This window comes from Mya arenaria, chromosome 9 (assembly GCF_026914265.1).
Source record: "Mya arenaria isolate MELC-2E11 chromosome 9, ASM2691426v1".
Taxonomy (NCBI): domain Eukaryota; kingdom Metazoa; phylum Mollusca; class Bivalvia; order Myida; family Myidae; genus Mya; species Mya arenaria.
In genome coordinates this window covers 3,263,862-3,291,682 of record NC_069130.1, presented here as the reverse complement: position 1 = coordinate 3,291,682, position 27,821 = coordinate 3,263,862, and the positions used below count along the sequence as shown (strand labels likewise).

The following is a 27,821-nucleotide window of genomic DNA, read 5'->3' as shown; positions in this document are numbered from 1 at the left end:
TTAATGATGATTGAAGTTTGTGATGAAGATTTTCTTCCCGTCGTTACTGATCGCACATTTCTTCACCGTGTCATTCCCAGACTTGTCTTCGTACAGCTTCTTCACCTTCTGTCCCGACATCGTGTAGACGTACAATGCGTTACCGGAGGAGACGTAAAGCTGGCCATAATGATGCGCTGCGGCATAACATCCATGGCTGAAGCTTAACTCCCTTGAATTGACGAGTTGCGATTTTACTACATAAATGAAATAAATTTCACTGTTAACACAAACGACCACTTCATTTCCACCAATGTGATACACATCGCATGGTTGCCCCGGGACAACACGGTGGTCGACCACCCTGTACTCTTTGTCCAGAAGTTTCACTTTACAATTACCAAAATCAGCTATGACAAGATCTTCATTAGGCATTTCACATATGCCACGGATATCACATTGGTATTCGTTGTCACTTATCTGCACGTTGTACTCATTGTACTCTTCAATACGGAAAACATGGTTTGGATCAGAAATGGCCATTACAGTTTGTTTTCCAATCGCTCCAAATGTCTTTATTGGTAATAAAAGTTTTTCTATAAGGTTATTGCCTTGAAAAATAACATTGTGACACCAAATATTTGATATGCTATGAAGATGATCGTTTGCTTGTGAAATCATATCTTTGCTCTTTCTGTATGCAATATATGATTTTGACTCGCTTGATTTTGCTTTGGTTTGAAAAACGGCAATCATGTTTTGCAGTTCGGTAGTAATTTTATCACAAGTTTCAATATCTTTCTTTATGCTATTTTCAAGTTTAGCTATCATTCCGTCCAAGTCCTGTAAAGTTGTCACCTCAATGTTGTCGAGAAGTTCGTTTATCTTTTGACGTATGGTTTTAATTTCATCAGAAATAGCGTCCCGCGTCTTTTTCAGGGTGGTCGAATTTTGCATTCGTGCATCTTTCATATTTTCGAGCTGCTTTTGAAGTTCAACAATCTTATTTGGAATTTGTTGAAACTCTATATTTCTCTGAATACCTTTTGCTACATCAGGAATGTGTTGGATATTTGAGCATTGTCTGAAACAAAGAGTTATGAAATGCTGTTTTCAGATCTGAATAATATGTATATGACCTCGCTTATGTTGGATACTGATATAGAAAATGATCTAATATTTGACGCCAGAACATACAGCTGATTTACCGTTTGTGGTTTAAGAGCGAACGATATAAGTTGACAAGAAAATGGATTTTTTTATTGCATTATTATGTTTAATTCATTTGACTTTATCGATGTAAACCAACAAAGTAAATGATGTGTGTAAAGATAAAAAATATAACTTACTATTCTTATGTAATACTTTTAACTGGGGAATATGTGGCCTCTTACCTATTATGAAAAACACCATATTTAAAGGCTAATATTTTTTCATATGTACCCGAATTACATACGTTGTTGGTTTTGATTATAAAATTCTAATATTTTAGTTAAACCTATAAGCATAACAAATATTTATGCATCAACTATACGTGCGCCTTTCAATTTACGTTTTTTGATTACATACCTGTGGTCCACTGCGACGCACAAATGACAGCACAGCTGGTCATGGTCACCACATACCAGCTTCAGCGGCTCCCCGGCGTGCATCTCGCATCTATTCAGGGTGTCCACTACCTCTGGAACCGCCTTCCAATTCTTCACGTCATTCCGGCCGATCACCGCGTGCTTCTGATATAACCCGTTATGTTTTAATACACAGCTTTGGCAGTAGTATTTTGTGCATTGAGCACAGTAATGGTGAGCGTCTGTATTAAATCCGTTTTCTTCACACGGAGAGCACGAAAAATCATGTATGAAGTCACATCCCCTCTGAATTGATGAATTAAAATTAGACGCCATTTTCTTTCTCGCGTTTAAAAGACAAAACATTAGTTCAAATAGATGTTTATTCAGTCAATTTTGTTGATATAAGTTCGATGAGCTGATAAGAAGAAATTCTGTCTAGTCTGTTGATTTATATTAGGAAGTTGTCGTTTGAGTACTGAGCTTATCAAAAGAAAACAAAAATTACGATCAGTTTAGTATTGACATACGATAACCAATCCAAATGATAAACCGTGTTACAGCCGTGCTGAATTTACGATCATTTTCATACTCCAAACATATTATAATTATGCAGAGCCTTATTCCCGCTTAATTATCGTTGTTCGGTAGGCATCCCCAAAACCGAATCGCTCTCGGATATTTATCGAACAAAAAAGGTCTCTCTTGAGCTTGCCGTAGACTGCCGAGTAATCACGATTGTCTACCCCGAGCCGGAGATGGTCGAGTAGCTGGGGTAACAGACCACTAAATACTGTTCCTGTATATTTTATAGTGGAGTAAACGATTGGCACAAAAATAGCATAGAGTTCAAGTATTTCCCGATCCCAAAACCATACATGGGAAGAAAGTGCCACATGTGTACTAAACCAACACTAGAAAAAAGTAGGAGAAAAAATGGTTGCACGTAACCAAAAGGTGTTCGGTAAGTGACTAACATCAAGTAGATCCAGCATGTTCAGAAAACGTTTGAATCACAAACCATTCAGCTTCGTAACTAATAAAGATGGAACGTAGCCTTTGGGCTTATATGGTCAAAACATGCGTTTATTCACTGTTTATTGACACGACTCCATCACTGTATCCCAAACATATTTGTTGGTCTTGAATTCCTGTTTTTTTAATAACTGTCACTACTTTTACCCCTCAAAACAATATAAATGTCCATTGACGGTTAAAAACACTTGCAACACGTTTTCAATATTGGCGCCGATAAATTATTTCGAGGTCATATCTGTTGGATAATGGCCGAGGTGTTCCAATTGGCAGATAACCAGAAGTACAGCGTATGGAAAAGTGTCGACAGGGACATTTTCCATAACCTTCGCGTATATGAACGGTGCGTTCTCACATTTCCAACTATTCCTAAAGAAATTGAGGTTTGGGTTTGGGGATAATTGTTCGCCGTAGGGCAAGTTACATTAATTGACACATGACAGTGAATCAAAGCATGGTTATACCTTCTCGGACCATTGGCTACCTTCCATAGTCAAAGGTTTTCAAGCTGACTGGTATGTGATTTCAAAATCAGGCTGAACATGCAGGATCTACTTGATCTATATTTTATTGTTTACATTTTAATTTCACCGCATTGTTTGTCCTCGTACACCGGATATTGTCATTTTACTGAATACACAATGGATACGTTCAACCAATTATTTTTTCTTAGGAGAAACATTACTTTTTCCAACTTTGTTTAATGTTTAGTACACAGGTAGAGCTTTTCACCATGTATGGTGTTGGGGGCCGAGAAACACTAAAAATCAGTGTTATCTTGCATGAAAATTGGTCAATCTACTTTAGTATATATATAGAAAAATGTATTTGGTGGTGTGTAACCTGTAACAATGTAGTTGATAGGTGGTAAACTGTCTGGTAAGGAGGTTTTTATAACGTGAGGTGTAAAGGAATACTCCTGGACCATGAGGACAGATTTGTGTATAATGTTCATGCACAGACCATCACGGGGACCAGCTTTACCTTTCTTCCGGTAACGAGTGTACGTCAGCAAGGGTGAAAATGCTGTACATGGACATCTCGGACGATATGCCATATAATTCACTCTGTTTGATGGGTACAGTGTTGTTCCACATGTGTACTTAAATAAGTAACTACAGGAAGACCATATGCTTCTCAAAACCCCTAAAAATCACCCGATGAAACCTGGACACCGTTTTAATCAATTTTAGAAAACTAGAGAATGGTCAGTCATGTTTTATTATTACTATTGTTATTATTATTATTATTATTATTATTATTATTTTTATTATTATTATTATTATTATTATTATTATTATTAGTATTAGTATTATTATTATTATTATTATTATTATTATTATTATTATTGTTAATGTTGTTGTTGTAGTTGTTGTTGTTGTTGTTGTTGTTGCTTTTTGAAATATTCAATCATGTCAAAATAAGTTTGCCATATTCTTATATAGTTATTTTGAAAAGTTTGCCCAACCCCTTTTACTTACACAAGCACCATTATGATAATACTTTATTGGGGTGCCAACTTTGAACGATAAGTGAAAATACTAAACCGGTTTTGGAGTGTTCATCCCAATAATCTTTTCATTTGACCCAAGTCGCAAACTTAAACACTACAATGACAACTACAGGAAAAAGTCCATAAGTAAAACATTTAACGAATACTCTGTTTAAAGACTCAATATTAAGAGCTAACGGACAATACATGAGAAACACGAAACGTCACAAAACAGCACAGATATACCACACATGCATCAATATTATATTCCGTATTGAAGTTTTATGACCCGCGGTGTACCTTTAAAGGTTCTTGGCAAAATTAAGCATTAAACAAATTCTGATATTAAGACAAGAGCAAACATCAATGTTTTTATTATCGTACATCTCTAATTATAAAATAAAATTGACTGGGACGAGCCATATGAGCGAACAGTTTTGAACTGATGCAGGGTTTTCCAATTACATATATCAAATATAATCATATCCTTGTATTGTTATAGATGCTAGTCAAGTATTGTCCTATCATCACAGTCTGTCTTATAAAAAGGTGCTTATATAGCTATGAGAGAGTTAAAGATAATGTCTGATAAAACCCCGAGTTCCACCTGATGCTTTATTATACAGTAATGTATGGGAATGTCCAACGGAAACACTAACTTGATCACTGAGTCACTAAACGTTAATGAGGTAGATACGAGGGCGGAGCAAGAATACCTCTTTACAAACAGTACATGTCAGTTGCCTGTTTCGTTCTAAAATGGAGCCTCCATGCTTTCTTCACAAATAACTGGAGTTTTCAATGAAAGTTCATTAAGCTTCTGCTTCGAAAATAAAAGGGATGCAAGCATTTTTATAATTAAACAATATCAATGTTGCAAAGTGAAAAATCGTCGAATTATTCTGTCAATACCTATTGTTTTGTTACCATAATGTTCTCCAAAATAATATAATTTAGCTTTCAGTTAAAATATTTTATGAAAATAACAGTGTATGTATACTTATTCTGTTTAAGCATTTATTTAAACCATAACTTTTTTGTCAAAGTATGAAAAATACTAGTTTATAAAGCAATAAAGTATTTTGGCATTACAAAAGTGACATGATATTCAAATTGTAGTGACGTTGCGCGCACTTAATTCAGAATGCACTTTAAGTTTGGTTTCATGTTTGTTATTGCGATAATAATCATAATTATTATCATCCTGTGGGTTTAAAATGTCAAATAGGTTAAGAGAAGTCATTTTGATATATATATATATATATATATATATATATATATATATATATATATATATATATATATATATATATATATATATCAATTAGATAATATTACTCCAACATACTGGGACTTAAACAATAGGAACGGCCTTAGAGTAAAACTTCATGATTCATATATTTAAATCGTTATTTCCAAATAAAACACAAGACTTCTCTGTGCATGACTTCAATATTATATTAGTTGTGATCCACGAATTGCTTTATTGTTACGTGTTTGTAATTAAAACTTTAACATAACTGAGTAAGAAGAATATGTCTGTAAGTGAGCATACAATCGCATAATATGTTCTTAAGAAATATCACTTAAGTGTCTCAAAATGCTACAAACTGGAACGCCTTACCTATTGTATCAACGGCGAGCAGAATGCTATACGTCATAAGCAATATACATTGTCTTTAACGCGACACAATATTTGTTTTGTGTGCAATTTCCGGGGCATCGCTAGACTTCTTTAACATGAGTTAAACAAATACATTAAGCCAACATATATACCTCAATAATATTCATGATTCATAAAATATTTTGCATTTAACAATCTGAAATAGTTGATCATAAGTTATTTATACCATTTGTGTCAATGCACTCTATAAAAGGGGCATTTGTCTATACTATCCCTTTATAGATTGTATAAAATAACCAGCAATAACTTAGGTCAGACAGTAACAAGTTGCCCTCATCAAAATGGTCTTTCTATGTTATGTCCAAATCGCACCTTTATTATTATGTTGTTAAATCTGGAATGATAACAGATACTACACTTTTCCAAAAAGAAACAACTGAAGGATCATGACGATAGTGAGGAGTGGTTTTTATTTCTTACAGATACTTTGTTAATAAGTGTAAGTCGGGTGTTCATTCTACGGAGTAATCGACTGACATCTATCCCACAACACCGGGTGATGTTGCAGAAGACCTGCAAAAAGAAAACAGTATTTCGAAAGACCAGTAATTTTATATAAAAAAATCAATACATACATAGTCTCATTGACGGACGCAGGATTTAGCGTTAGAGGTAGTGCAACTTTCATCAAAATACAGTGATATACGGACCGATCGAGTTTATATATACAAAGAAAGGACACATTTATGTAAGGTATAATATTGTGAAATATTGGTATCCCATTTCTCCCTTGTACTATTAAAAGTTTACGTAGACAATTGTATTTGACGAGGGAGTGAATTTAAAGGCTTTTTTATTGTTTTCCTACACTTAAAGCATGTTATTACGGAAAACGAAGACTAATTGTGTTTAGCCTAACGAAGTTTGTATAGCCTAACTAAGTGTGTATAGCCTTACTAAGTGTGTATAGCCTAACTAAGTGTGTATAGCCTAACTAAGTGTGTATAGCCTAACTAAGTGTGTATAGCCTAACTAAGTGTGTATAGCCTTACTAAGTGTGTATAGCCTAACTAAGTGTGTATAGCCTTACTAAGTGTGTATAGCCTAACTAAGTGTGTATAGACTAACTAAGTGTGTATAGCCTTACTAAGTGTGTATAGCCTAACTAAGTGTGTATAGCCTAACTAAGTGTGTATAGCCTTACTAAGTGTGTATAGCCTAACTAAGTGTGTATAGCCTAACTAAGTGTGTATAGCCTAACTAAGTGTGTATAGCCTAACTAAGTGTGTATAGCCTAACTAAGTGTGTATAGCCTAACTAAGTGTGTATAGCCTAACTAAGTGTGTATAGCCTAACTAAGTGTGTATAGCCTAACTAAGTGTGTATAGCCTAACTAAGTGTGTATAGCCTTACTAAGTGTGTATAGCCTTACTAAGTGTGTATAGCCTAACTAAGTGTGTATAGCCTAACTAAGTGTGTATAGCCTAACTAAGTGTGTATAGCCTAACTAAGTGTGTATAGCCTTACTAAGTGTGTATAGCCTAACTAAGTGTGTATAGCCTAACTAAGTGTGTATAGCCTAACTAAGTGTGTATAGCCTTACTAAGTGTGTATAGCCTTACTAAGTGTGTATAGCCTAACTAAGTGTGTATAGCCTTACTAAGTGTTTATAGCCTTACTAAGTGTGTATAGCCTTACTAAGTGTGTATAGCCTTACTAAGTGTGTATAGCCTAACTAAGTGTGTATAGCCTAACTAAGTGTGTATAGCCTAACTAAGTGTGTATAGCCTTACTAAGTGTGTATAGCCTAACTAAGTGTGTATAGCCTTACTAAGTGTGTATAGCCTAACTAAGTGTGTATAGCCTAACTAAGTGTGTATAGCCTAACTAAGTGTGTATAGCCTAACTAAGTGTGTATAGCCTAACTAAGTGTGTATAGCCTAACTAAGTGTGTATAGCCTTACTAAGTGTGTATAGCCTTACTAAGTGTGTATAGCCTAACTAAGTGTGTATAGCCTAACTAAGTGTGTATCGCCTAACTAAGTGTGTATAGCCTAACTAAGTGTGTATAGCCTAACTAAGTGTGTATAGCCTAACTAAGTGTGTATAGCCTAACTAAGTGTGTATAGCCTTACTAAGTGTGTATAGCCTTACTAAGTGTGTATAGCCTAACTAAGTGTGTATAGCCTAACTAAGTGTGTATAGCCTAACTAAGTGTGTATAGCCTTACTAAGTGTGTATAGCCTTACTAAGTGTGTATAGCCTTACTAAGTGTGTATAGCCTAACTAAGTGTGTATAGCCTAACTAAGTGTGTATAGCCTAACTAAGTGTGTATAGCCTTACTAAGTGTGTATAGCCTAACTAAGTGTGTATAGCCTAACTAAGTGTGTATAGCCTAACTAAGTGTGTATAGCCTTACTAAGTGTGTATAGCCTTACTAAGTGTGTATAGCCTAACTAAGTGTGTATAGCCTAACTAAGTGTGTATAGCCTAACTAAGTGTGTATAGCCTAACTAAGTGTGTATAGCCTTACTTAGTGTGTATAGCCTAACTAAGTGTGTATAGCCTAACTAAGTGTGTATAGCCTTACTAAGTGTGTATAGCCTAACTAAGTGTGTATAGCCTAACTAAGTGTGTATAGCCTAACTAAGTGTGTGTAGCCTAACTAAGTGTGTATAGCCTAACTAAGTGTGTATATCCTAACTAAGTGTGTATAGCCTAACTAAGTGTGTATAGCCTAACTAAGTGTGTATAGCCTAACTAAGTGTGTATAGCCTTACTAAGTGTGTATAGCCTAACTAAGTGTGTATAGCCTAACTAAGTGTGTATAGCCTAACTAAGTGTGTATAGCCTAACTAAGTGTGTATAGCCTAACTAAGTGTGTATAGCCTAACTAAGTGTGTATAGCCTAACTAAGTGTGTATAGCCTAACTAAGTGTGTATAGCCTAACTAAGTGTGTATAGCCTTACTAAGTGTGTATAGCCTAACTAAGTGTGTATAGCCTTACTAAGTGTGTATAGCCTAACTAAGTGTGTATAGCCTAACTAAGTGTGTATAGCCTAACTAAGTGTGTATAGCCTAACTAAGTGTGTATAGCCTTACTAAGTGTGTATAGCCTAACTAAGTGTGTATAGCCTAACTAAGTGTGTATAGCCTAACTAAGTGTGTATAGCCTAACTAAGTGTGTATAGCCTAACTAAGTGTGTATAGCCTAACTAAGTGTGTATAGCCTAACTAAGTGTTTGTAGCCTAACTAAGTGTGTATAGCCTAACTAAGTGTGTATAGCCTAACTAAGTGTGTATAGCCTTACTAAGTGTGTATAGCCTTACTAAGTGTGTATAGCCTTACTAAGTGTGTATAGCCTAACTAAGTGTGTATAGCCTAACTAAGTGTGTATAGCCTAACTAAGTGTGTATAGCCTAACTAAGTGTGTATAGCCTAACTAAGTGTGTATAGCCTAACTAAGTGTGTATAGCCTTACTAAGTGTGTATAGCCTAACTAAGTGTGTATAGCCTAACTAAGTGTGTATAGCCTTACTAAGTGTGTATAGCCTAACTAAGTGTGTATAGCCTAACTAAGTGTGTATAGCCTTACTAAGTGTGTATAGCCTTACTAAGTGTGTATAGCCTTACTAAGTGTGTATAGCCTTACTAAGTGTGTATAGCCTAACTAAGTGTGTATAGCCTAACTAAGTGTGTATAGCCTAACTAAGTGTGTATAGCCTAACTAAGTGTGTATAGCCTAACTAAGTGTGTATAGCCTAACTAAGTGTGTATAGCCTAACTAAGTGTGTATAGCCTTACTAAGTGTGTATAGCCTTACTAAGTGTGTATAGCCTTACTAAGTGTGTATAGCCTTACTAAGTGTGTATAGCCTTACTAAGTGTGTATAGCCTAACTAAGTGTGTATAGCCTAACTAAGTGTGTATAGCCTAACTAAGTGTGTATAGCCTAACTAAGTGTGTATAGCCTAACTAAGTGTGTATAGCCTAACTAAGTGTGTATAGCCTAACTAAGTGTGTATAGCCTAACTAAGTGTGTATAGCCTAACTAAGTGTGTATAGCCTAACTAAGTGTGTATAGCCTAACTAAGTGTGTATAGCCTTACTAAGTGTGTATAGCCTAACTAAGTGTGTATAGCCTAACTAAGTGTGTATAGCCTAACTAAGTGTGTATAGCCTAACTAAGTGTGTATAGCCTTACTAAGTGTGTATAGCCTAACTAAGTGTGTATAGCCTAACTAAGTGTGCATAGCCTAACTAAGTGTGTATAGCCTAACTAAGTGTGTATAGCCTAACTAAGTGTGTATAGCCTAACTAAGTGTGTATAGCCTTACTTAGTGTGTATAGCCTAACTAAGTGTGTATAGCCTTACTAAGTGTGTATAGCCTAACTAAGTGTGTATAGCCTAACTAAGTGTGCATAGCCTAACTAAGTGTGTATAGCCTAACTAAGTGTGTATAGCCTAACTAAGTGTGCATAGCCTAACTAAGTGTGTATAGCCTAACTAAGTGTGTATAGCCTAACTAAGTGTGTATAGCCTAACTAAGTGTGCATAGCCTAACTAAGTGTGTATAGCCTAACTAAGTGTGCATAGCCTAACTAAGTGTGTATAGCCTAACTAAGTGTGTATAGCCTAACTAAGTGTGTATAGCCTAACTAAGTGTGTATAGCCTAACTAAGTGTGTATAGCCTAACTAAGTGTGTATAGCCTAACTAAGTGTGCATAGCCTAACTAAGTGTGTATAGCCTAACTAAGTGTGTATAGCCTAACTAAGTGTGCATAGCCTAACTAAGTGTGTATAGCCTAACTAAGTGTGTATAGCCTAACTAAGTGTGTATAGCCTAACTAAGTGTGTATAGCCTAACTAAGTGTGTATAGCCTTACTAAGTGTGTATAGCCTAACTAAGTGTGTATAGCCTTACTAAGTGTGTATAGCCTAACTTAGTGTGTATAGCCTAACTAAGTGTGTATAGCCTAACTAAGTGTGTATAGCCTTACTAAGTGTGTATAGCCTAACTAAGTGTGTATAGCCTTACTAAGTGTGTATAGCCTAACTAAGTGTGTATAGCCTAACTAAGTGTGCATAGCCTAACTAAGTGTGTATAGCCTTACTAAGTGTGTATAGCCTTACTAAGTGTGTATAGCCTAACTAAGTGTGTATAGCCTAACTAAGTGTGTATAGCCTAACTAAGTGTGTATAGCCTAACTAAGTGTGTATAGCCTAACTAAGTGTGTATAGCCTAACTAAGTGTGTATAGCCTAACTAAGTGTGTATAGCCTTACTAAGTGTGTATAGCCTAACTAAGTGTGTATAGCCTAACTAAGTGTGTATAGCCTAACTAAGTGTGCATAGCCTAACTAAGTGTGTATAGCCTTACTAAGTGTGTATAGCCTAACTAAGTGTGTATAGCCTTACTAAGTGTGTATAGCCTAACTAAGTGTGTATAGCCTTACTAAGTGTGTATAGCCTTACTAAGTGTGTATAGCCTTACTAAGTGTGAGAGGATTTTCAACGATTTCACTAAAAAAATAACAACGACACATATTTAAATCTATTTCAATTTAACAAATCAATAATAAGAGCATTGTTTAACTGCGTGGCGGCATAAGTGAGCACTCGATTGTGCGTGGCGGCATAAGTGAGCACTCGATTGTGTATATGTCATTTGGCGGTTATAGATGGAAAAGACCGTTTGTCAGCGTAACAGTCGTTTTCAGAAGTGTCTATTTGCTTTGTTCCCGGTAGATTATAGCATGGTATTTTGATATTTTGATGAATGTGCACATGGATATTACCTCAGTGAATTTGAGCACCATTCATGTTGTTAACTCCACCAGAAAAACAGAGATTTGATGTGGAATCATGTGAACTTGAGCTTTGCTGGCGAATTGCAGAGATTGAGCATTTGCATGGAAGTAGATGGGGTATTTTTAGTTGAGAATATGATTTTGGATATGTCCCTGTTTTAATTTGGATATATGTGACTATAGTTGTCTATAGATGCAATGTTCTTGCGTCCGGATATTTGTATAATCTGGTTCGCAGGAAGATTGTTGTCATTCAATTTCTGAACGTGGAATTTTCTGGCGCTGTAATCAGGGAGTCGATAGATTGGATTAAGCACAGCCTTCTTCACCATTTGTTTCATCGTGGAGCTTGCTGACACCTAAGAAATTTCTTATGAAAACTCGTTTTTGATGTTTGATTACGGTTATTTGACAGCGCGTATGAATGCATTTTTATGTGATGCGGTTACCTAATTTTGCAAAGTAATTGTACTAGTTATACATGAAAAATTCACGTTTATTTATATGCCTGTACAGTGAAATTACAGCACGCCGTACTTAAAAATTCCGTATCACCATACTGTAGTTTTTTTTATTCCGTATCAAGCTAGAGCGGTGTGTAGTCTAGGAACTATTTCGCGTCGCTCAAAACAAATAGCCTGACAAAAGTAACTGGTAAACCTGCCTAATAACATAACATGATCTCATTTTACTCACGCCACAAATATCATATAAATACTCAGGAAAATAGTAATCAAAGAAACAAGATAACTGATTGTGATTGTGCCATTGTGAGACCGTTATACATTTCTCCGAGTGAGTAACAAAATAAATATTTACTTTTGGTGTTTACGTGAAATAAATTGCGATCTTAAACTGAAACCAATATTTGTTTTGTGATTTGGCTTAAAAGATATAAAATGACATTTCATTAGTTTTTTTTAAACAATGCGCCAATTTGTATGCGAAAGTTACGTCATTGCGGAAAAGAATGGGTTGACATTGTGCCACAGCCCTGTGCGCTGATAATTGTTGTAGACGTGATTTTGGAAATGAGATTTGGCTAAAATTTCAAAACAGTTAATATATCAAAGGGATATTTTTCACCGTTTAAAACAGTACGATTCAATTTTAATTTACTGATTAATCTCTATAAACCTTTTGACAGCATACAATAAATACATGCTAGTATTTTCTGAAAAATATATTTTATAATAATCATGTTGTCAAAGCATAGCCTTATGCAAATATTATTAGTATGCTCACCTTTCGCAAATCGATTTTGAGGCTATCGAACAAGCTTCGTCATTCCAATGAAATTCATGGTAAAAGTAAATATCGGCACAATCCTCGTTTCTATAGTTGTCGTCTGGCTGGCCAGGATACCAGTCTGTCAATTCATGGGTAGGGGGTAATACTTTAATATAAAAACGATTGTGCACTCAAGTAGGTTGAGTGCCTATTAACAGGTTACACACCCTTGTTATCACTGACTGTTTTACTTCAGTATACCCATTATGTATTTACATGCATGATCATACATGTGTACCTTAAATTGTTGCGAACATGTGCTGTTTTGTGCGGTTGTTATTGACAATTGTGCTTATAAATGAGGAAACATATTTGGCTTCTGTATTTTAATTGTATCCTTTTTTAATCAGTCAAATAATTGAATAAGAGGGTTACGGCCGGATGCCTTACTTGTTTCACTCGGGAAGAGAAGGTATTGCTCTAATACACAATAAACTTGATAAAAGTGATACTTTCTAATATTGTCAAACATATCATAATCAGACATGGTGCTGCTGGGTTTCGCAATGAATTTGTCCATGACTACCTTGGATCATCATTAGCGCGAAGAAAGGTCTAAGAAGGCACTTACTTCCGTTACACCCGATGACAAACACAAAGAAGATTAGCGCAGTAGTGTACCGGAGGTTAACGCCAATGAAGAAGCTTTAACTGACTTATTAACTTTTTTAACTAATATTTAGACATTAATTTTATAAAGTCTTGTCGATTCATGCGTACCCGAAACATACAACTTGTTTACCTACCTAAGAAATACTGGCATTCTAACTTAAAGCAATACAATTTTTAAAAGCATGTGCAGCCCAAGGCCAAAAGTACCTACGTGGACTTATGTCAGTGATGCACAGGCCCAGCCTATAGTTCCTTCTTGGAGCTAAACCAGTGACTATAAACGTTATTGCGTCATTGCTGACCAAGTTGTCAATTTGGCTAGATATAAACCAGTTTTAAACTAAAGAAATAGTGATAATATAACAACGGTTTTACTATTGAAGGTTAACTGCGCGTCGTCGTCAATCCAACGCCAGATTCCTTCAATCTGATCATCCGTCAGGCCTATCCACCAGTGGGCGTTTGGAACTATGTCATATGAAATATTATGATAAATATTCAATAAATTTAATCCAAATAAACATGCTTAAGTTTTAAAATTTTGACATATCGATATGAAACACAAAATTCAAAATAATGTAATCCTGTTAAGACAATTAAAAGTTCATACACATAATAAATGCTATCATTTTCAATTTCAACTTGCAAAAAATGGAATTGCATGGCATTGTATTTATTTTCAAATTACCAGTGCAGTGTATTTCAGAGTAAACAATATGGGTTTAATACAACTGATTGAAGTGAAAAGTCCTACATTTTGAAATCCAATCCCGGAGGAACAAATTCTCCTGGGCGTTGTTGATATGCACGAGATTGCTATGGTGTTGGAGACAGTAGTGCTGTAAAACAATACAAGAAAAAAACATTGATGTAAGCATCAGAGAAAGCGATTTTAAAGTGTCTTCTAGAACTGTTAGATTGATTAGCAAATGTATGTATATGATGTTAAATGGAACGGAGACATTTTTAACTTATTTCTTAGGTTAGAACCGTTGTTTTCCAGTACAAGCTAAACAATCTCATACCACACAATGAGTGCTACATTTATACAATCCAACTTAAAGGAGAGGAAGTCCAGTTGCTTATTGCGAATTCGTCGGGCCATTATGGATATCTTCAGCCGAGTATCGCATAATAGCGAGCATCAACCAATCATTTACATCTAGATAATACCTATGAGACAATAAAAAGCGAATTAAGTTCAGAACCTACAGAATAACAAGTACGTTAGATTATAACTTGTCTGTTAGACATACTACCCAGTACGTTAGACATACAACCAAGTACGTAAGACATAATACCAAGTACGTTAGACATACCACCAAGTACGTTGGACATACAACCAAGTACGTTAGACATACCACCAAGTACGTTAGACATACCACCAAGTACGTAAGACATTATACCAAGTACGTTAAACATACCACCAAGTACTTTAAACATACCACCAAGTACGTTATACATAGAGCCAAGTACGTTAGACATACTACCAAGTACATTAGACATACAACAAGTACGTTGGACATACCACCAAGTACGTTATACGTACAGCCAAGTACGTTATACGTACAACCAAGTACGTTAGACATACTACCCAGAACGTTATACATACAGCCAAGTACGCTAGACATACTACCCAGTACATTAGACATACCACCCAGTAAGTTAGACATACAACCCAGTACGTTAGACATACTACCCAGTACGTTAGACATACAACCAAGTACGTTATACATACAGCCAAGTACGTTAGACATACTACCCAGTACGTTAGACATACAACCAAGTACGTTAGACATAATACCAAGTACGTTAGACATACCACCAAGTACGTTATGCATACAGCCAAGTACGTTAGACATACTACCCAGTACGTTAGACATACTACCCAGTAGGTAAGACATACAACCAAGTACGTTATTCATACAGCCAAGTACGTTAGACATACTACCCAGTACGTTAGACATACTACCCAGTAGGTAAGAAATACAACCTAGTACGTTATACATACAGCCAAGTACGTTAGACATAATACCAAGTACGTTATACATACCACCAAGTACGTTAGACATACAACAAAGTACGTTATACATACAGCCAAGTACGTTAGATATACTACCCAGTACGTTATACATACCACCAAGTACGTTAGACATACAACAAAGTACGTTATACATACAACCAAGTACGTTATACATACAGCCAAGTACGTTAGACATAATACCAAGTACGTTGGACATACCACAAAGTACGTTGGACATACCACCAAGTACGTTGGACATACAGCCAAGTACGTTATACATACCACAAAGTACGTTGGACATACCACCGAGTACGTTGGACATACAGCCAAGTACGTTATACATACCACCAAGTACGTTGGACATACCACCAAGTACGTTGGACATACCACCAAGTACGTTATACATACCACCAAGAACGTTGGACATACAGCCAAGTACGTTAGACATAATACCAAGTACGTTGGACATACCACAAAGTACGTTGGACATACCACCAAGTACGTTGGACATACAGCCAAGTACGTTATACATACCACCAAGTACGTTGGACATACCACCAAGTACGTTATACATACCACCAAGTACGTTGGACATACAACCAAGTACGTTGGACGTACCACCAAGTACGTTATACATACCACCAAGTACGTTGGACATACCACCAAGTACGTTATACATACCACCAAGTACGTTAGACATACAACAAAGTACGTTATACATACAGCCAAGTACATTATACATACCACCAAGTACGTTATACATACCACCAAGTACGTTGGACATACCACCAAGTACGTTATACATACCACAAAGTACGTTGGACATACAACCAAGTACGTTTGACATAATACCAAGTACGTTGGACATACCACAAAGTACGTTGGACATACCACAAAGTACGTTAGACATACAACCAAGTACGTTGGACATAATACCAAGTACGTTAGACATACAGCCAAGTACGTTAGACATACCACCAAGTACGTTAGACATACAACCTAGTACGTTAGACATAATACCAAGTACGTTAGACATAATACCAAGTACGTTAGACATACAACCAAGTACGTTAGACATAATACCAAGTACGTTAGACATACAGCCAAGTACGTTAGACATACAGCCAAGTACGTTAGACATACCGCCAAGTACGTTAGACATACCACCAAGTACGTTAGACATACAACCTAGTACGTTAGACATAATACCAAGTACGTTAGACATAATACCAAGTACGTTAGACATACAACCAAGTACGTTAGACATAATACCAAGTACGTTAGACATACAGCCAAGTACGTTAGACATACAACCAAGTACGTTAGACATACAGCCAAGTACGTTAGACATAATACCAAGTACGTTAGACATACCACCAAGTACGTTATGCATACAGCCAAGTACGTTAGACATACTACCCAGTCCGTTAGACATACTACCCAGTGCGTAAGACATACAACCAAGTACGTTATACATACAGCCAAATACGTTAGACATAATACCAAGTACGTTAGACATACTACCAAGTACGTTGGACATACAACCAAGTACGTTAGACATACAGCCAAGTACGTTAGACATAATACCAAGTACGTTAGACATACCACCAAGTACGTTATGCATACAGCCAAGTACGTTAGACATTATAACAAGTACGTTAGACATACAGCCAAGTACGTTAGACATAATACCAAGTACGTTAGACATACAACCAAGTACGTTAGACATAATACCAAGTACGCTAGACATACAACCAAGTACGTGAGACATACAGCCAGGTACTTTAGACATAATACCAAGTACGTTAGACATACCACCAAGTACGTTATGCATACAGCCAAGTACGTTAGACATTCTACCCAGTCCGTTAGACATACTACCCAGTGCGTAAGACATACAACCAAGTACGTTATACATACAGCCAAGTACGTTATGCATACAGCCAAGTACGTTAGACATTATAACAAGTACGTTAGACATACAGCCAAGTACGTTAGACATAATACCAAGTACGTTAGACATACAACCAAGTACGTTAGACATAATACCAAGTACGCTAGACATACAACCAAGTACGTGAGACATACAGCCAGGTACTTTAGACATAATACCAAGTACGTTAGACATACCACCAAGTACGTTATGCATACAGCCAAGTACGTTAGACATTCTACCCAGTCCGTTAGACATACTACCCAGTGCGTAAGACATACAACCAAGTACGTTATACATACAGCCAAGTACGTTAGACATAATACCAAGTACGTTAGACATACTACCAAGTACGTTGGACATGCAACCTAGTACGTTAGACATAATACCAAGTACGTTAGACATACAACCAAGTACGTTAGACATACAGCCAAGTACGTTAGACATACTACCAAGTACGTTGGACATACAACCAAGTACGTTAGACATAATACCAAATACGTTAGACATAATACCAAGTACGTTATACATACAACCAAGTACGTTGGACATAAAACCAAGTACGTTACACATACAGCCAAGTACGTTAGACATTATACCAAGTACGTTAGACATACAGCCAAGTACGTTAGACATAATACCAAGTACGTTAGACATACCACCAAGTACGTTATGCATACAGCCAAGTACGTTAGACATACTACCCAGTCCGTTAGACATACTACCCAGTACGTAAGACATACAACCAAGTACGTTATACATACAGCCGAGTACGTTAGACATACTACCCAGTCCGTTAGACATACTACCCAGTACGTAAGACATACAACCAAGTACGTTATACATACAGCCGAGTACGTTAGACATACTACCCAGTACGTTAGACATACAGCCGAGTACGTTAGACATACTACCCAGTACGTTAGACATACTACCCAGTGCGTTAGACATACAACCAAGTACGTTATACATACAGCCAAGTACGTTAGACATAATACCAAGTACGTTAGACATACTACCAAGTACGTTGGACATACAACCAAGTACGTTAGACATACAGCCAAGTACGTTAGACATAATACCAAGTACGTTAGACATACCACCAAGTACGTTATGCATACAGCCAAGTACGTTAGACATTATAACAAGTACGTTAGACATACAGCCAAGTACGTTAGACATAATACCAAGTACGTTAGACATACAACCAAGTACTTTAGACATAATACCAAGTACGTTAGACATACAACCAAGTACGTGAGACATACAGCCAGGTACTTTAGACATAATACCAAGTACGTTAGACATACCACCAAGTACGTTATGCATACAGCCAAGTACGTTAGACATTCTACCCAGTCCGTTAGACATACTACCCAGTGCGTAAGACATACAACCAAGTACGTTATACATACAGCCAAGTACGTTAGACATAATACCAAGTACGTTAGACATACTACCAAGTACGTTGGACATGCAACCTAGTACGTTAGACATAATACCAAGTACGTTAGACATACAACCAAGTACGTTAGACATACAGCCAAGTACGTTAGACATACTACCAAGTACGTTGGACATACAACCAAGTACGTTAGACATAATACCAAATACGTTAGACATAATACCAAGTACGTTATACATACAACCAAGTACGTTGGACATAAAACCAAGTACGTTACACATACAGCCAAGTACGTTAGACATTATACCAAGTACGTTAGACATACAGCCAAGTACGTTAGACATAATACCAAGTACGTTAGACATACCACCAAGTACGTTATGCATACAGCCAAGTACGTTAGACATACTACCCAGTCCGTTAGACATACTACCCAGTACGTAAGACATACAACCAAGTACGTTATACATACAGCCGAGTACGTTAGACATACTACCCAGTCCGTTAGACATACTACCCAGTACGTAAGACATACAACCAAGTACGTTATACATACAGCCGAGTACGTTAGACATACTACCCAGTACGTTAGACATACAGCCGAGTACGTTAGACATACTACCCAGTACGTTAGACATACTACCCAGTGCGTTAGACATACAACCAAGTACGTTATACATACAGCCAAGTACGTTAGACATAATACCAAGTACGTTAGACATACTACCAAGTAGGTTGGACATACAACCAAGTACGTTAGACATAATACCAAATACGTTAGACATAATACCAAGTACGTTATACATACAACCAAGTACGTTGGACATAAAACCAAGTACGTTACACATACTACCAAGTACGTTGGACATACAACCATGTACGTTAGACATAATACCAAGTACGTTACACATACTACCAAGTACGTTGGACATACAGCCAAGTACGTTAGACATAATACCAAGTACGTTACACATACTACCAAGTACGTTGGACATACAACCAAGTACGTTAGACATAATACCAAGTACGTTAGACATACAACCAAGTACGTTAGACATAATACCAAGTACTTTAGACATACAACCAAGTACGTTAGACATAATACCAAGTACGTTAGACATACAGCCAAATACGTTAGACATACAGCCAAGTACTACCAAGTACGTTAGACATATAAACCTACAACATACATAACAGACATAACAACATGTATGATAGACTTTAAACATTATGGTTAAACCCTTATAACAAGTATGTTAGTAATAAAACCTGTCGGTTAAACCTAATAACAAGTCATAAAAACATGTCAGTGAAACCATTATAACTTAATATATCACAACATTAGAGAATTAACGCGTTTCATACTCACCTGTGCCTCTGTGAAATCTTGTAGCGCATGATGGAAGAAGTAACAGGATCCTTCGTAGGCCACCCAGCTGTCAGGACACGTGGTTTCGATTGAAAGGACACCTGTATAGAATATGTTATTAAGGTTTAACGTGATTGAGATGTAAATCTCGCTTGGGTATTCTTTCCCTAGGAACACAGCTGTCGGTTTTGAGAGGCTTTGATAGAGATCGTACCAACATATTTTTTATACAGTCGAACCTCGTTGGCTCGAATTCGCTTGGCTCGAATTCCTCTTTGGCTCAATCTAGTTGTAAATAACCGATTTCTTAACGTTAACATTCCCGCTTGGCTCGAATTTTCCGAGGCTCGAGGTATTTTCGCCGGTCCCTTTGAGTACGAGGCAACGGGGTTCGACTGTATATGTTTTAATGAGACAAAAATAAAATTGTTTTACCACCGGACTAGGCACCAAATCACGGCAATGGGAATTCTTATTCTCACTACATTGGAGTGCGATGCACCTATATAAAACATTGATGCATAACGTAGCAATATGCTTCAGGTGCAATTATTTATAAACGTAAAGTGCCTAAAATTCTTGTCCATGTGTTTGGAATTTCAGTTCCCATTCAATTTAGCGATCGTAATTCACAAGAAGATAACGTATACAAAACAGACTAGTGTATGGGTTCAAAACAAACATAATGTACAGTATTAAAGAAATGAAAATTTGAATTTCATTCACAAGCATGAACAAAATGGGTTAAATCAATTGAAACAATTTGAAACAATATATAAGTAACAAAAAAATGATAAAAAACGTCGATAGTCTCCAATTTGATTCCGGAGGTGACGTAATCTTCCGCAACGGTCTGTTCGTACCCAACCAATTCGTGCCTGGGGACTTCACTCAAGTCAATATGTGTATCAGACTTCGCTCAATGGTCAATCAGACAATTAATCACAACTCAACCCAAATTCCTCGCACGCTTCACTTTAACATGACGTTCTATATTATGCTGAAAATACCATATACGAGACGATACATGACGCCATGTCAATATCAACGAAACATTATGCAATATTTGTATTTTATTCAATAGTACTATCTTATTTTTGAAGTCATTAGTTCAATTATAATGATAGTGTTTTGTCACGAATATCTAAGATGAGAATACGTGGTATATTTGAAAAAAAAACTTTTTCTTAAGAGTATACATACCATCTAAAATGATTAGAAGAAATATTGACTGAATCCATTTCGCTAGCTCCATGTTAGTCGCGTAACACTAAAATGATACTTTTACATTATTTCCGATAAGAGAAAATAATGATTTAAAATCCGCCATAAGGACAGATAAGCGACGATAACAAGTTGACCTTGTCATAAATGTGCAGCCATGTCAAGTTAATGGCTCAACCGAATACATACGCATACTAGATTTAGAAATCGGATCGGAAATATCTGTTAAGATTGTACAATTAAAGCAACTGTGCACCAGATGATCATTTGCAAGAAAAAAAGAAAATTTTCGAAAACTGTCATAAACTTGGTATTAATGTGTACAATTTATTTAAACTTACTTACTGAAGTACCACATAGTTTACAATTTATTTAAATTAAGCAGTTATTTCGTATTTTTCCACTGAAAAAGATTACTGGGTATGTCTACCTAGTAGAATTCATTCCTTATGCGTGATTGGCTAGTCGGTGTTATCACGTGATATAACCGAGTTAGGTCTATAGCTAAATTATGTCACCCGATTAGAGTAAGCCGTTGTAGCTCAGTGGATACGACGCTGGACTGCAATTTCGGCGACACGGGTTCAAACCCGGTCTCCGACACATTTTTTTTTACATTTTGGTATTTTTTTACAATAATGATATCAAGCGTAAACAGATTTTTTTAAATAATTGTCCTGAGATTCATAACAGATAAAAACTTTTTTGGTGCCAATCTGGCGTACAGTCCCTTTAATAATCACCATTGAAGCGGTAATTTGTATACAGTCTAAGCACGATGTTTAGACGATCTACGAGAGAAAACATACATTTGTCGATTTGTTAAAGAAACGACTTTGAATTAAATGAGTATTGTATTAAAGTATTAGTACTGCATGAGTCTTTTAAATCAACTAAATAATATGGGTAATTGAATGGTTTGCATTCATAAACGTTGACCAAACGTTAAGTGCAACTTTAATCATGTATTTTCATCACTAACGTTTTGTATAACAGAATGTTTAATAGCGCAGAATACCCGCAGTCATTGGGAGAAGGTATAATAACACCAATATTTAAAGGTTGTAACGCGAGTGAACCTAAAAATTATAGAGGCATAACGTGAAGTAATATAATGAAGGAGGTAAGGTATATTCTCAGATACTATTACATACACTGACTAAATGGGCAGCTAAAGCTGCATTCTCACAGATTTGCCATTGTTACAACTTTTTTTTTATTTTTTGTCTTGGAAAGAGCAAGTTTTTGCGTAAATATCTGCAAACCGATGATATAAGATTGCTGACAAAAGATCAGATCACAGATTTTCATATTTCCGTTCGAAAAATAATGTTTTATGGCTTAAACCGTTACTAACAGTTCCAAGCAAAGAATTAAAAAGTTGTCAAAACGTCCAATCCGTGAGAGTGCAGCTTTAACAATAAAAAAATAAGCGATTCACAATTTGGTTTCCAGAAAGGAAAATCACCTATTAATTGTATATTCGTGCTATTTTCTATCATTGCTAAAACTCTCAATGATGGTGAAAATGTTGATTATGAAAAGGCATATGACAAAATCGATATAATGGAGCTTTGGACAAATCTTATATTAGAAAATGTCAGCTCTAAAATAGTACTTTCACTTAAAGCAATGTATTCTGTTGTCAAATGTTGTGTTAGATACAAACAGGCAAGATCAGACTGGTTCGAATCTGGCACTGGCCTGAAACATGGCTGCCCGATTCAAGTTTATTATTTTTATTCTTCGGAAATGACGTCATGTCTAATATAATTAGTAATCTGGAAGAACTATTTACAATTAACGACATAAAGGTATTTCTCCTACTGTTTGACGCAGCTTTATTTTCACATAGCCCAAACTCTCTACAATGCAGGTTAAATGATCTGCAGAATAATGGAACAACTAGGGGTAAAAAATTAATACTGACAAAACAAAAGCTATGATGTTTTAAAATGGCCTTCACACAGCCTACCAATTTTATCTTTACGACGCCAATATAGAAATAGTTACTTCCCTTTTCATGTTTTCTCCGATTTACATCATGCTTTCAAAGGCAATATAGATTAAAGCTGCATTCTCACAGATATACCGCTTTAATTTGTGCATAAATATCTGCAAGCCAATGATAAGATTGCTAACAAAAGATCAAATCGCAGATTTTTATATTTCTGTTCAAATTTTAATGTTTTATGGCTTAAACCGTTACTAACGGTTTAAGAAATATGCTTAAAACATCATTTTTGTTCCTAAATAAAAAAATCTGCGATGTAATATTTTGTCAACAGTCTTATAAAACTGGTTTCCGCAAATTTGCGCAAAAATTGGCTCGTTCCAAAAAATAAGAAAATCGTCAAATCGTTCAATCTGTGAGAGTGCAGCTTTAAACATGAATCTGCTAGTTTGGCAGCGTTCAAATTAAAGTAATGAAGAGTAAAAAAAAAATGTATCTCCATTTGTTCATAATATTATTTGCGTACATGTACTTTATAGGCTTAGAAGTATTTATTTCGATCCAATTTAACACAATCTCAACACCAATTGCTGAACACTAGGTCATTATATGTCTCGGTTGATATAGTAACAATGGCCATAATGCTGTTTTTCAAACTTTCTTTTAGTTCATTTGTGGTGGACCTCTCTTTTACTGATGCGAAAATGTTTGACAAACTTGAGAACAACTTTATAAATAGTTATGATACATGGACGAGCTGTTAACGTCACTTCATTTGGCGGAATATTAACTCACCTTAAAGTGATATCAAATAACGAAGTTTTACCAATATCTATGCTTGCTCCGGGTAAGGGTAGGTCAGTTGCTATGGATACCAAGTATGTCAAGATTAAGAAGAAAAAGAAAATTAAAAATGCCAACGTTAATCACCAATTAGTTTAAAATACATTCTCAATAAATGTCAAGATAATACCTATAATTTGCGATTGCGAATAATGACGTTATTCCGCGAACTTCTGGGACACCCCTCGTATATGATTATATATAAAGTGCTGTAAAACTGCGATGTAGCTCGTTGAAATATATAACGATCTTACACTAAAACAGACAATTACCATCTATATCTCAAGATTTGTGAAAGTACATATGACCATAATAAAACATGCTTAACCTTTTAAGCATGAAAAATACGAATATCAACCGGCATCAAAACTTATAATTATAATTTTATCTGGAAATATGATTAGAAATTGTAACGGTACGATCGAAAACCCGTGCCAAGTTTAACAAAAATGTACGATATGTTAGTAATGTGTTATCGTCCTTCGTTTAAAGTCTGTTTTGACTTGTCCCTTGAACATTTTAAATTGTCCCTTGAACATTTGAAAAGGCTCGTTGTTAAATTTGGGTTCTTTGGTTTCGTCTTTGTGGTTTCCATATTTATTATACATTTTACTTAACCCGTTTTCAAACGTCTTATAAAAGCGTGGAAACTACAACAAAAACAATCGAACGAATCTTTTCCTTATTATGATAAGATTTCAATTCCGCATGAAACGTTTGTTGGACAGACTATTTGTTTTGTGGTTATAATTGTTTTATGTTCACACGAATGAATGCTTATAGTTTGTCCGTTAAGAAAAGAAACACGTCATCAAGTCGTATAATGTTTGTTTTTTTCAAATGTACAACTGTTACATGAAATTGTGCAGACTCGCTCGTATGCTTATTAATGATATTGACTGAAAGTATTATGTTTACATGGTTTTCTGGTTACATTTAAACGAAAATGTTTATGATCTTTAAGATAAGAAGACATTCTCAAGTTCAACTTTGAGGGAATGAGGACTGAATTTTATGTATGGTGTAAATTTCGCAATCTGTCTTGTTTTCCTTATTACAAACCCCTGAACTGACATATTAAGCAAACATTTATATTCTGTTGAAATACTTTATTTTATTCCGTCAAAACGAAATCATACTTTTGTTATCTCGAGATTACGGAAATATATTTTGATATTACGGAATAATACTTCCTTAAAATGGAAAATACTTCATTATTATTACGGAACACATGAATGACATATACAGTCATTTTCTGTACTAATACTTACTTTTAAGTAATAAAACTAGTTCGTAACCAGCGGTTCGGTCGAAATTGGCACGAATGCAAAATAATAGTAGATTTAGTAAAGTTCCAAAAAATAAATACGTCTCGCTAGTTTAAAACATGATGTTGTTTTCTTTGAAATATTCACGATCTATACACATTTTTCCAGGTCACATTTACACCGGACCTTAGATGCACCCAAAACCACTTTTCAACTGTTGAGTAAACATATGATGCTTTGTAGCGACGCATAACAGCATCGCCGCATAAAACAAATCGACCACCTTCATGCGGTGATTTTCAACGCATAAACAGAACTTTCTTATGTGGCATAAAGGCACACTTTGGCCGCAATTTTTCTTTAAAACACATACTAGTACAATAGTGTCACATGATGAATTTTACCGCCAAATCTTACATCAAAGATTCGCCGCTGTCCTTTTCGGAACAAATCAAACGCGCTTAACCAATGAGGTCATGATGACCCTGTACATGACGCTTGCTTGTATCGCTTAAGTAATCAAGAAGGTATATCAAAGCGCGAACACGCTGAAAGACTATCTGCCGGCAAATATGTGAGAGATGCAAATTTTATTTGAACAAGGGGAATGGGTGAATGGCACATGGATAATAGTAAAAACTGTGTTGAGGGCCAAGAGCGCGTGTGTCCACATTGGGCGAGGAAACAAACATATCTGTATCCATTTTATTGCGTCTGGTGTCATTTTGTTTATGTAAAGTCACTTTAATCGCCGTACATTGTAGTCCCCCATCCCCATGTATTTGAGGTTACAATGCATGCTCCTTTCAGTCGTTTCTAAAGGTGTTTCGTTGCTTGATTAGATATCATACGTAAGGAAAGTATAATACATCATATATATCATTTCCTGTTATGAACATACACGTTTTTTACAAACAACTTCAGCAATTATTCCTTTCAAAATGCACAACTTCAGGCAAAAGTCCTTCAAAATGCACAGCTTATCACTTCTGTCGACGTACCCACATCCCCATGTATCTAAAGTTAAAATGCATGCCCCTTTCATTCGCTTCTTATGTATTTTCGGTGCTTTGATTAGATATCATACGATAGGCAAGTTTTTTAAACATACACGTTTAAATTGTTTAAGGGCAATAATTTTATTTTATGAACAACTTTGGCAATCATTCCCTTAAAAATGCAGAGCTTATCAGATGGTCGTTTTCCCGCGGTGAGGACAAACATGTGGTCAGTAAATGTATGTAGAAAATATTTTTAGATCATAGGTCAGTTAATGTATGTAGAAACTATTTTTAGATTATCGGAAATTGTCTGTTCTAAGAATGAAGGTATGATTGTGCTTTTTCAAGTTTTATTGATAAATTAATGTTATTTATGTTTTATGTAAGTATCTTTCTAGAAATAGTACTAGTGCTGTTATGATTGCTTCGCACTCTTTGGATGTTTTACAGGTTTAATCCGAACTACTTTGCTTGACCAAAAGTATGCATAACTCGATCACTGTCGTATCAGGGCATGTGTTCTTATATAAATTGAACGCCTAATATCTAAAACTATCCCAAGAATACACCGGAACGAAGCTTTTATGCAAAAAAAGAACATCTTATTAGAAAAGAATACGCCTAAAAGTCATAGAATTAATAACATTTTGTTATTGTAAAGCAGGCAGATCATATAGTATTTGAAGCACTAGCGACGCAAAACCTTAGATGCAACTTTTTTGACATTCAGACAATAATTTTTGTTTCTTATCCCATAAAAGTAATATCAAAAACACACCATTACAAATAAGCGTGTTTCAGGGTCACGCCAGGTCATAATAACAAACCCTGCAGGCGATGGGACACTTGTGGTCGATAATATTTTCTGGAACATCTTGGGCTAAATTCAGAGTGAATATCATTAAGTAACCTTCCTACCAAAGCCTCCATTATTTTGACCCGGCACATCAATCTGATACGTGTAGCGATCTAAAAATAGTTGTTTTCTGCTATAAATAAAACGTCGGAATACAGAAATACAGCGCGGAAATACCCGAGCAAGCAGGAAATCATACTCGGACCGCAATACAACTTATCTATGTTTATGCTTTGACGTCCTTCTGTTAAACATAGAGTGCATTAAGACAAAAACGACATGAAAAGAAGTAGCTCTTCGGATTTTGCGGTCTTAAGACTACCTGCGCGCATGCGCAGATTGTCTAATAATAGCTATGATCACCTACAAGTCCAGTGATATTTTTCAAATGTCCATTGCAATAAGTCACTAGTTATGCACACGTGATTTGTAACCACTGCACCAACCCCGGGGAATATCGGGGCCTTTGAACCAATCCCTGGTTAAGCCCCCACACTCACGCCGGGGTGGGATGGGGGCATTTGTTACCAT

The 27,821-nt window shown here is 35.9% G+C and overlaps 1 protein-coding gene across 1 annotated transcript; it reads right to left on the bottom strand.

Annotated features, from left to right (window-relative positions):
• Nucleotides 1-27,821, bottom strand: LOC128202814 (uncharacterized). The gene is made up of 4 exons (XM_052903966.1): nt 27,737-27,821; nt 20,145-20,245; nt 1,549-1,712; nt 1-1,063 (listed from the first exon to the last, which is right to left on the bottom strand). Exons 1-4 carry the CDS (start codon nt 27,819-27,821, stop codon nt 1-3), a joined length of 1,413 nt encoding a protein of 470 aa, XP_052759926.1.